At 37.9% G+C, this 12,878-nt stretch overlaps 1 protein-coding gene across 6 annotated transcripts in view; it reads right to left on the reverse strand.

Annotated features, from left to right (window-relative positions):
* The window catches only part of VMP1 (vacuole membrane protein 1), a 70,828-nt gene that overhangs the window by 11,591 nt on the left and 46,359 nt on the right, over positions 1-12,878 (reverse strand). For all 6 annotated transcript variants that reach the window (XM_056352906.1, XM_056352896.1, XM_056352889.1 and 3 more), the window contains 3 exons: positions 10,560-10,640; positions 6,608-6,724; positions 4,057-4,118 (listed from right to left, as the gene is read on the reverse strand). In XM_056352906.1, coding sequence (XP_056208881.1) covers positions 4,057-4,118; positions 6,608-6,724; positions 10,560-10,640 — 260 coding nt within the window. The remainder of the gene's footprint in view (positions 1-4,056; positions 4,119-6,607; positions 6,725-10,559; positions 10,641-12,878) is intronic.

Raw genomic sequence — 12,878 nt, forward strand, 5'->3', positions numbered from 1 at the left:
GGTAGCTTCTTGACTTAAAGAAATAATAGTAAATTATTTCGGGGAAAAAAAAAAATACAACCTTTAAGCAATTTTTCCGGTTACATCAGTCACCGTGATTTCAATTGTACTTTTTTTTGAAAGCTCCTTACAAGAATCAACCACGATGAAGTTGTGAAGCAAATAATTATGGCACAATAAATAGCAGTAAACTGGTTTGTCAAGGACACGGTTCAAGTACCTGTTACCAGAAAACTATTTTTCCTTTCAGATGTGCAGTCATTCAAACTGGCCTGCATAGCCGCTAAGCATGGAAATTGTTCCACAAACGCCACCAGGTTAAGAAACCCTCCAGAAGCAGTGGGATTTGGGGGCAGATTTCCAGAGTTCGTTCACCGCATTAACACGACTCACCCACGGAACATGGGTGCTAACTGATTAACTTTGAAAAATCTGTGGAAGTATGCAGATTTTTTACATGCATTTGACCGGCTTCTATTTAAACTTCAAATTAGTCTATTGACTCGGTTAATGAACTGAATAAATTAGTTTCTACTTCTCTTAAAGTCAGCAAGGCATCATTTGCTACCAGCAGCAGTGCACTAGCATACCTGGTGTATCACATGAGCAGCTCCCAGGGTGCCTGCCTCCCTTCTGAGTAACTTATCACAGCCTCTGTAATTAAGACATTCTGCAGCCTACAGGAGTTTATCATTAACTTAACAATAGTCAGAGGGAATCTCTGTGCCCTAAGGGTGGGATTTGTCCAAAAGGGATGCAGCCCTACGGCTTGCCACTGAAGTTCAGATGCTTCAGAGGTGAAGGCCACGTGCTGTCTAATGCTATATAAAACATGTTTATGATTTTTTTAGATGTCTATTGAAGTTCTAAAATTATTAGCTCATTATCACAACATACGAACAGTGTGCTGAACTACAAAAAGAGGAAAAAAATTAAGATTTTTTTTTTTCTTTCTGAACATTTAACCAGAATTGATGGCAGACAGTTTTGTGGATGGTGTGTGCTTTGAGAACTATTTCTTTAGTAGTTTTCTGGGAATTCTTAATCCACATATCAAACGGGCACTTCCAAGAAAATACAATTGTGCCTAAAAGCAATGTGCTTGGTGTGGCTTCATAAACAATCCTGCAGCTGTAGGTAAAAAAAACCAACTTAAATGGAAAAATTTAAGAGCCAAAATGAAACCCACAACACACATGATAATTAAAACGTTAAATGGGCTAGGTTTGGCCTAAACCCAGCGTCGAAGTGTTTTACAGGGATGATCAGTAAGTTAAATTCTTCTTTGGTGACAGAACACAAGACAAAACTCACACACCGTCTCTCCTCACAAAAGCTTCTGGATGTAATACAACCCGAGAGAAAACGTTCTCCTCTCCTGGCATTTTAGACAGCAACAATACAACTTGCAACTATTAACTGGTAGAACAGGTTGATAATTACCAGCCCAGTGTGAGCTACCACTGTCTTTGTAATCCTCTTCAGCTTTGATTTCAAGACTCATTCTAACCAGGTTCTTAAACCCATCCATGCCTCCCTGTTCCTCCCAAGGAGACTGCTGCAGCGCTGCTGCCCTTCGCCCTGCTGCTGCCACCACCTTAGCCTGCTTTTTTTTTCTTGTTTTTACCTGCTACCACCGATGCTTTCTAAATTTTTTTGTAAATAGCTTCTTAATTTCCTGCCACATTTCAATTTCTTTGCCTTTTCATTATTTAATTAATATTTAAAGTAAAATAAATAATTTAAAAATATTTAAAATAAAATAAAATATAAAAAATAAAGCAGTATTTTATGATTCTTTTGTAATGGAGACCTAGGCAAAATTCTAAAATCAAATTACCTTAAATTATATTAAAAAAGCCTGGTTATGGCAGGCTTGGCATGCGATGCCAGCAGCAGCCAGTAACAGAAGTAAACAAGGTCTGCAGGTGAATCATTTTTGCTTTTTGACTAAGACTCACGTAGTTATCAAGAAATTCTCTCCGGCTTATAAAATCAAATATTCTCAGACTTTATCTCATAACTTAATCTTCTGTCTAGATTTTAGTTATCCTGTATATTAATAGGTTCGTTATTTTAAAGTATTGTGCTTAGACATTTCCTATTGTGTAAGAGCAATATCCCAGACAAAAAAAAAACCCTCCTAAGTCATTGTGTCAGACAGAATTTGATTAAAACAGTTACTGACCATTAAACAGAGCTATATTTTAATTTAATAAGGGATTTAATGCAAACCATTGTTTAACAAGTTTTATACTCCACTCTAGAAGAAATTGATGAGGTAATGCTAGCAGACAGCTTGAGAAAAGTCAAGGATACCAGGACATTCCAAAAATCTTACTGTCTCCCGAGAACATTTTTTAACTCTGACATCAACCATCTAATAAAATCTGAATCCAGCAGAGGTCTTGTGAATGCATTCAAAGTAATTTGATGCAAAATTATCTCCAAGACAGATGAAGTAGGAAAAAACTACTAGTTTTGGCTCAAAGATTTGTAGGAGAGTAGATCTTTGGAAATATACCTGACCTAGCAGCAGTGCAGATCAAAAGTTAGTAGTAAATTGTTTAGTGGGATTGATACGAAGAAAATCTAACTAACGATGGTTAAAAGTACCCACATTTCTCTTTTTTTAAATAATATTCAAAGCAACAAATTAATTTTGAAGTTTGTTACAAACCAGACACCCAATCAGAAGATCAGGAAGTAATAAAGTCAGGATTTGTTTCATTAGCGAAATGCCCTACTAGAATGTTTCTTCTGACACTCCTTTTTCTTTGTATAGCATTACTACTTCAAGTTTACATATTTTTAACAGGAATTATTTCCGGACATTCCTCCCCTGAAACTGTTCTTGAGGACTTTGGCTTTTTGGATTATATGTGAAAATAATTATTACAGTTTGGATAGCAATGTATCCATCAATTTGCCCTATATAACAAGTGAAAGACCTTGGAAAAGTAGGAACACCTTAGAATTTATTTTACAGATCCACATTAGGTATCTAGTTTTGAAAAAAAAAAAAAAAAAAAAAAGGCAAGCACAAACCCCACAACAATAAAGCTTTCTATTTAAGACTTGTATTTAAAACTTTAAACCTGTATCCCTGACCCGAATGTGGTCCATGTACTGACAACAGGCAGCAGCCTTCCCTTGAAGAACACAATTTTTACTTTGAACAATTAAGCATGGCTTCTTGATGAAATCCATATGATTTGATCTAGTTGCCTACATGTAAATTAAGTTGCATTCTTGGTTTGCACTCAAGTAATTTGTGAAACTTCTGCATGGTTAGAGAGGCACTGTTGCGATCTTATTTGCTGGATTACCGGGCAGGAAATATTGACATTTAATGGATGTTAAAATTACACAGAATTTCAAGACTGAACAGGTAGATATGAAGAAAAAAATCTAACCCTTCATCATCAGTATCCAATCTTCATTCAAACCCACGGAGCCATCATCTAAGTATGTTTTTTCAATTGTCTCCCCCCCCCGCCCGCCCCCCAACTGTTGTTAGCTGGGTTTTTGCTTAGTTTTCTTGTTTTAAACTGAGCTTTTAACTTAAAAGATAAAGCTCTACACACCAAATTTTTCTTTCTGACATTTTATGAGATATTTAAATATTTTAAATGTATAAGATAGCTCAAATTACTGAAGATGTTTAATGTCGTCTTGGGGAACTGCGTAAATCACAACAGATCTTTCATTTTTGTCATAGGGTCACACTACAACACTGAAGAAAGTCTATAAAAAACAGTCTATTTGCAGCTAAAAGTCTAGCAATCTGCATTGGGAGAGCTGTATCATATTTCTGGGTGAAAGTTAACTGTTGGTACCATACACTTGGGCCATCTGACCTTCGGTGCTATTACATTTCTTGAAATACTTGAAGCCTTTGAGGTGAGGAATGAAGTTGCAAATAAGACCTAAATCACATGTTGGCCAAAGCTTGCACTTTGAAGCAAAACACAATTTTCAGCACATCTAATTTGACTCCTCCAGTATTTTTCCACTTAATAAGCGAAAGTATTACTGCATTAAAGAATTACTCACCCGATTAGGGACACCATCTGCTCCACTATATGTTTGCTGAATGTTATAATAACGAAAAGTTTCTGTAGGAAGGAAAACATCAGTTAGAGAAACATGGGATCAAAAGGGAAGCAGAGACAATGGGGTACGACAGTTCACGTTCCTTTCCAACCAGACAGCTTCTGCAGCAGTCACACATAGTTTTCCCTTCCCTTTTCTTTAAAGGTCTTTTTTTTTCAATACTCTCCTCAAAAAAAGGCTGGAGGGAGAAAAGCTGTTTACTTTATTATTCTATTTCCTCATAGATTTCATTTCTTGCAATGTTTTTGTAGCCTGTGTTCCTAACCATTCGCATCCTCTCAGATGTGAATTTTAAGATTCCCAGAAGCTGAATGCCACTTTACTCGGTCAACAAAGTTTTAATGGAAAACCAGTCATCACTGTGTAGAACAATTCACATCCCCTTACACAAACGCACGTACTTAAAGATCACAGAAGTGAAAAATAACGTATCTTTTACATTATTTAATGTATATGTATTATGTAAATAGAAATATATATGTAAAATTTACATAATGTATCTCCTAGTCCGTGTGGGTGAACAACAAAGTAAGAGCCAGCGGGTACCTGTCTGTTCAAAAAACTTAACTGTCACCATCTCTAATGCAACAGACTATTTAGAACGAAGTAAAATAAATGGCAGAAACTTCTCTAACACAGCTTATGTTGCAGAAAATCCAAATGTCCATCGTTTTAGAAAAGAAGGGAGCGATAAAATAAGCTAAAATTTTGTTAAAATAGCCTTTGCTAATTCCACTTTTGTCCTATTTGACAGTTTGTTCCTTTGCAGAGTGAGCCAGACTGGGTGTAGATGCGTACGCACACACACACAGTTCCCACAGTCTCCTTAGATCAATTTAAACATGAGCTAAGGAGAACTGCATTCACCAGTCTGGAAATTGGGAATGTGACTACGACTACACAAAATGATTTTGTGGTCCAGAGGAAGAGGCCAGTTAAAAGCAGTTCCAGGGTGGTCACTGCACCACTCACTCGCTTCCTGTCTAGAGAAAGATTTCATTAAAAGCCTTTTCCATGACTCTTACATTTCCGAAATTCCAAATTGCAGCAAGATCACTACAAAAATCAAGGCTATTGCACAAGAGTATGCTTGAAATCAAGCATCGCAGAAAAAAGCATTCTAATAGCTAAATGTATTACAAAATAAGATGATTTACCAACTGTACAAGACACTGGGAAATATTTTTTCCACTTACATTTGATCTGAGTGTGGAGCACTATAAATTACATAACAATCATTCTGCTAGCTAAACAAGACAAATGAAATCATTAAAGGAATATTAAACAATAACTATTCCACTTTTCTGTGTTGCCAGAACAAATTCTAACAGTACACAGACTTAAAAGAAAAAAAATTCAGATAATACAAAATTAAGTGTGGAGAAAAAGTTGTTCTATCACAGTAAATGAAAGAATATTCAGATCTTTTAGTTACTTTCTGTTTCAGGACTGGGGAAAGTGAAAAAAAAATACAAAAGGGGGGGAAAAAAAGGGTTGAAGATTGAAATATTCTGTTCAGGGCAAAAGAAGGATTTTAAAGCAGCTTGATGAGGGTACTACACGAGTAATTTTATACTACTAATAGCTTCTGCTATTTTAATGTAGTAACAGCAAAGATTTCCAAGCAATACAGCTACAGGCATGGCACCAGTCCTATGGAGATGCTAAAAAAACCAAGCCCCAGCTGATAACATTGGTTCTAATCATTACAAATAAAGGAATGTAGTTCATGATCTAGTACTAACCACCCCGCCACCAGTGAAGAATCGCCAGAGAATCAATACTTCATCTTCCACTGCACAAAACGGTGATGCATTTTCAAAGTGAGACTCAAAAATTTTGAAAGTGAGACTCAAAAAGTTTTGAAAGCAACTGGAGATTCTGATGGCCAAATTCAGAACATCCAGTAAAGCTCTGAGTTAGCAAGAAAAAACTGGCCACAGGCTGAAATCTAGCCCATTCAGGGTAACACAGACACCAAAAATTGCTGACCGTGCTTGGAAGCAACAGACAACATGGCCAGAGCCGTGCCCTCGGCCTGCTTTCTGCAGGGCCTGAAAGGAGCAAGGTTTTCTCTACACACTCAACTGAGATAAAAGGCAGCATTCAAAAGTGCCGCTTCACTGGCAAAGGCTGGTTGCAGCGCTCTTTGAAATGAGTATTTGTTACCAAAAAGTCAAGTTCATTATGAGTACGAAGTCCTGTCAGTCTGGTAAAAACCGTAGGTAAATAACTTGGCTAACCACCAATTTCCTGAGTGGTGTAGGCAGCGAGCTCATTAGTTAGTAGCTATAAATTATTCAGTTGCCTAAGTTTTGAGCCTAAGAAGTCTAGCAGATCCTTTATTGTAAATCCTTTGCACCAAATTAATTTCCATTACTTCAGGTCAGGAAGGGAGACTCCAGAATTCATTAGAGTAACACAGTGTAACAGTCAAAAAACCCCCAAAAAAGTCTTCACCCCAGAGCCCTGAGGGAGCTGTAGTACTTGCCTGGATGTGCATTTTAATTACTGCTTTCCCAATCAAGGTTGCACCAAAGAAGGTCCAGAAGGGAACCAGAAAGTGTCCACATGTTATCCCAGCCAGGTCAAACAGAGGGTTTGGAATCTATGAAGTGCAAGGGAGAGAGAAGCTCAGGAATTGCAGCATTTACCGAGATGAATAGGAATATGACAGACTTTGAAGCTTTGAAAAATGAACATTTTCCCCTTATTCAACTTGATCCAAAACTCTTGTGTCTTAATACTTATAAAAATGTTAATGTCGCACCACATAACTTAAGTCTCTGGGATTCTGCTAGACAGTGTCCCAGACAATTCCATTCTCATGGTCCCTTCCTTACCCCTGGATTTTAAAGAAGCTAACAAAAAGTTTTCCATGTGAAATGCACTGAAACCACAGTAAAGCCGTTTTGAGTGATTTATCAAATTTTCTCACTGACAAGCACATCACTCTTGGAAGCCGGTGTTCAAAATGATCCCCAGTGATTTCCATCTGAGAAAGTACATTAAAAACTGGCATTTACAGTCATATGTATCCAGTTTAAAAGCACTGATTAGATTTTATTAAGCATATGCATTTCATTTAAAATTAAAAGGGTTTTTTTTATTATTTTTAAACCATTGGCTTGATGTTTGCTATTGTGATACTATCTGTAAAATATTTTTGAAATTAAACCAAGAAAGTATCCAGATTCCAACCTTTCACACTTAGCATGCAGTACCAGGGCAGACTGTCTGAGTAAACACACGGGGTTATGTATAACTCACAGTAGCAGTGTATTACTGGGCTAATATCCTGCAGTATTTGTGTCCTTTTGTTACACAAACAAATAAGAATGTAGATTGCTAAACACCTTAAAAAACAGTAACTTGCAACTGACTGAATGGAAACCTGAAATCTGCGAGAAAGCTTATGAGGGTTATACTTAGCTGTTATAAACTAGCAATTCGAATTTATGAGCACCCACAACACCACCTGCATAGGAAGAAATCTGAAACGGTCTCTAATCATGCCCCGAAACGGTCTCTAAACATGCTCTGCTTCAGCTAAAATGATTCTTTACCTGTGACAGCTGTCTTAGGCATGGGAGGCTAGTAAATTATTTACTTATACCACAGCCAGGTAATTTTGCTCTTCTGAGCCAAGTCTGCTCTAGGTCTCAAGTATGGTCTCTGTTGGCTGGTTTAAGGGTTTTTTTTTCCCCTAAGTTCAGAGTACATTTTAACTACTGCATCACTGTCACCTTAGAGGGAGCAGCACACTTCAGGTAGGGGTAACCGTGGATGTCACCCATACGTTACAGATATCACAGTACAAAGGTACTCGACGAGTCCACAGCAGGGTCCATCAGCAGGCCAGAGAGGTTTCTCTTTGTTCTTTTTTTTTTTTTTTTTTTTTTGAAAAAACACGCACACGCAGTACTGAGAGCTGCCAAGAAAGCCCACAAAGACAGGAGGGCAAATTCTCACAAGTCACAGCAAGGATCTTCCAGGGCTAATTCCTGTTTTATTCCTTCCCCAGAGCTGCCTTTAGGTAGGAAATAAGCTCCAGACAGTAACATGGCTTTCTTATTGCCATTAAACAACATAACATTTGGTTGACTTCACTGGATAAATCTGCGCAGTTTTAAATTCAACTTGATTGTACTTTTACTGAGAAGGCACTGCTTGGCACACAGCAGCAACCTGCAGCTTATTCCCACTCCACAAGCAAGCTCCCTAATCGTAAAAAATACACTCCACTAAAATACTGTTCAAAATCTGAAAGTACGATCACAATTACAAGGGCAGCAAGTAAAGGAGACACCCTCTAGCATACGGAGAAGCAGCAACAAGCAAGAGACGCCCTGAAGCCCATGGGGGGACGCACAAATGCAGGAGCACGCACGCAGCACTGCCTTCCTCACCTACGGATGCAACAAACACATCCAACTGTGGATCCCTGTGCTTTCTCATTGCCTCTGCCATGTTGAACCTCACCCTTTTTACTGCTCCTCTGCAGTTGTTCTGTACACACATTTACAAATCCTCAAGTGGACTGTGGTGGACTCGTGATTCTGCATCCCTCCGGCAGCCCAGTTAAGCAGAGGGAAGCTGGAGCACAGAGCACGGTGAAGAACAGCACAGTAAGTAGGTAAGAAGTTAAACAAATGTTTCTAAGCAGGAATTACGAAGACTTAACACATCACCTCTTGTGTTTACCAACTCCTTCCTCATGTTCTCCATTTACCCACGCTTCACCTTGTCCAGCAACCCCAGTAACTCATCCCTGCCATCTACAAACTGTTTGGATTGCACAAGGCAGAGAGAACAGCCCATGCAGCGATGGCTCACAAGATGGTGACTAGAGAGTAATGAGTCAGAGGCAGCGAAGGAGCAGCCTAAGAGCTTACTGGAAAGATTTAAAGAACAGCTTGTACCTACGTCTCCACTCTAAACATTAAGACAGTTCACAAAATTAGTAAACAGAAGTTGTATGTCAGCAACTATAATCGGATTAATTCTTTCCAGCTAACACAAGTTACTTACATTTGAGAAAATAGTTAGCACGGTCGTCTCTACAATTTAGGAAACTAGAAGAGATGCTAGACAAGGGTGGAATTAATACCTCATCAGCTGAGCAGCTGGTTAATGGCCGTGGGTATTCCGGAAGAATGGAATCATAGGGGACCTACACTTCCCCTCTTCGCTGTAATCGCATTTCTGTGCATCACAGCCCACTTCTGTGTGTGGGATGGAAGAGTAAGGCACACCATTCTGACCAGTTCCCATTAAGCTTCCAGCAAGACATTTAAACCTCAAATGGTCCCATATTTTTCTAAGCTAAAACAACAGTATTATCCTACTTAAATACTAGAATGTCATCAGTGGAGATGCTTGTATCACCTCTTACTTAGAGAGAAAAAAAGCCACTTTTTTTCTAAGTAAGAAAGATACAAGAAAAAAAAAGTTTGAAGTTCATACAGCCATGACTCAAACTTGCTTCCTCATTCTCTCTCTCTCTCTCTGGTTCCTAATGACCCAAAGATATCGCCTGATCAGACTTAGAACAATTAATATCGATGGATACCCTAATGAGGATTTATGCAGGTAGTTTTCCGCTCTTCAGTCTACGTATACCTTTGAATTTGAAGATGTCAAGCACTGTAAGCTACAGTACATAAACACGTAAAGAAATTATTATACAGTTCCAGCAGAACCTATAGGTAGTAACACAGCTCTTGGTGTATCTTGCCAGCTAATAATCTGGGCTGGGAAGGTCTCAACAGGGTAACTGTCAGCAGGCATAAGATCTGTTCTGCCAAATATCCACTATGGCAGCGCAGTGAGCAGCAGCGTGCCTGTGCCTCCGTTAGAGAAGACACGGCCTCAACATCAAATGCAGGGAACATCCCCAGTCTGAAACGGAAACATAGAAACTTCTTGAATTTTAAGAATGCCTTAGTTCTGTCTCTTGTAAGTCCTCCTCACTGCAACAGGCCTTTTGCATCTTTAGTAAACTGACCCATTTTTATGGGGTTTCACCACACTACAAAATGAATTGCTTTATCTTTTTAAAAAATGGGATCCCTTCCCGCACCATTCTGTTCTGATGGATTAAAAAGGAAACAGCACTATCCCAAACTCATTATCTTCCAAGGAGAACTAGTGTCAAGAAGCCCAGCGATGAAGCTGAAGGAAGCAATCATGACTGTTGGCTGTGCTTTTATACAGAATTCGACGTGTTTGGTACTAATCTAGGACTGGAGTTTCTCCATGCTATTGCACTTGCCAGTCCCACAGCCATCCCGTTTCTCTAAGCACCACAGAGAACACAGAAAGAGCTAACAGGGCACAAAGATGCAAATAAAGTCAAATAAAACCGAGTCACAATTCACAGCGTTAATTTCACTGCAATACATCTGATCTGCAATTTGTGATGATAAACCAAACGAACTTACTGAAGCACAGGCCAAAATGCCGAAGAACCCAACCTTCTGCACCAGGTTCTGGACAGCCAGTTTAGCCCGGGAAGCAAAATCCTGCCAACAAGAAAATGAAGCATTAATGAGGCAAAAGTCAAAATTACCCAAAAAACCCTCAAAGAGGTCTTTTCTAACCTAAATGACTCTATGGTTCTTTGTATGTGATTTCAATGTCCTCCATACTTTGGGATTTTCTAACTGGCAATGGGAGATTTTTTAAAACAAAAAAAGCCAGTTTCAAACTCTGGGCTTAGAGGGAAGGCAGAGAAATTCACAATGCTCAGCATGAAAATCTGACCACCCACATGTATTGAGTTTTGTTTTTCAAAACTCTGCAAGTGGCACTTAGTTCACACTACTATGGAAACAGGTTTTCTAGTATTTATTTCCCCTCTCTTTGAAATGCCAGTGCTGCTTGTGCCTTATTCCTTAAACAAGCAAAGGGAACCAATTCCTGCAATACCACTTACAGGGTTAAAAAGGTACTTTCTCAAAACACAAGAACAGGATATAATGGGATAAAATATTATATATATAATTACATAAAAACATATATATTATATAATACTATATGGATATAATACCCTTAGATATTTTCTCTCAAACCCAGGATCTTAATCAAAATAGCTAATTCCAGCTATTTTCTACAACAGACCTGTAAAATTCATTAAATCTATAGAGCTGAATCTAAAATACTTTCAAAGCAAATGTGGCAGACCATATGACACCTTAGCTGTTCTTTACAAGGCCATGCTAAGAACATGCTGCCTACTTTTATTTTGTGACCATAAAACTTTCAAACAAACTTGTGACAAACTCCTGAGTCTCAAAGTTTACCAAATACACAGTAAACATTTTAAAAAGAAAAAATAAGGATTCTCACAAGCAGTTTTATTTGAATGCGAGAAGTGAATTTACATGAGAATAAAATTCTTTTGAAGCAAACCTGTCAAAGTTACACACAGGGTCAGTATTACCGATTCAGGCTTGGCAACAGTAGTTAAAGCAAGCTGACTATCTTTGGTAATAGCAAACTTTGAAAAGGGATTACAAATTCTTTTTAAAAAACCTACAGTTAAGCAATAAAAAGCTGATTTTTCCACTAGCAATGTAATATTCACCGATTTACATTTTGTACAAAACTATCAGATAAATTTCTCAAGGGAATGGCTTTAATCATTAATGACATTCTAAATTCCACACTAGTGTAGAATTTAGAATGTCATTAATTATTAAAGCAACTACAAGATAATCCAGAAAAATTAAATGTATGCCATTGTATCTTTATTACAATTCTCTTGAAGCCTTCAATACTATACACCAACACAAGTAAATTACAACTACTTGACAATGTTCTTGCATATTATTTAAATTCTGAACTACAGAACTGACATAACTTTCTATGCTGGATGACTAATAAAAAAAAAAACCCATGCTAAGGCCATTTACTATCTTTTTACACGCCTTTTTCAAGCAGCAATTTTTCTCCATTACAGTGCTTTAAAAATAGTTAAATTCTCAAATTAAAAAAACCCACCAATTCTTATTGAAATCAGAGTAATGTTATTTATTATACTGCATGTTTAAGAAAATAACCCAAATTAATACAAATGTTTCAACTTAAAAAAAAATGCCAAATGAATGAGATTTCCTACATCCTACAGTGGGACACAGGAGAATATAAAAAAAAACTTTAGAATATTCTGTAAGGGGAGAATTTGCTAACTTTCATCAGGAGTAACACCTTGGGATCATGCGTGTCCTACTGCAAAATGGAACAGATGAGATATTTACTCTCTGTTGAAAACTCATTCCTGATATTTTTCTGTTTAACTTCTGGGATACATACGGCAAGCGTGAGTGATTCAAACCCACTCCCAGTGAGGCTGATACCAAACACTTGAGCTTGTGTTAGCAGAAACAGGGCTAGAACATGCCTACATCCCAAGTACAGTAAATTTTTTCACGTTTTTCTGTTAAAAAGTGCATTTTGACACAAGTTGTGATAAATAACAAAACATGATCATTTACCAGTGAACCAAGTCCAAAAATCTTGCAACATCAAGGGCAGTTCCTTCTCAAACTAAAATTCCCTCACGAGTATTTCCAAGTTACTACGCAAAACTGAAACAAGGTAATACAGGATCCCTAAGAGGGTCAGCACTAAAATACTCCTCCAGTCCCACTGAGGATTTAGGACACGCAATGAAAAGGACACAACACTCCTCTGCCGACTGTGACCACACAGCTATCGGCATAGGAAATAAAACTCCCACTAAGGAGACAACAGGTATC

This window comes from Falco biarmicus, chromosome 1 (genome assembly GCF_023638135.1).
Source record: "Falco biarmicus isolate bFalBia1 chromosome 1, bFalBia1.pri, whole genome shotgun sequence".
NCBI lineage: Eukaryota > Metazoa > Chordata > Aves > Falconiformes > Falconidae > Falco > Falco biarmicus.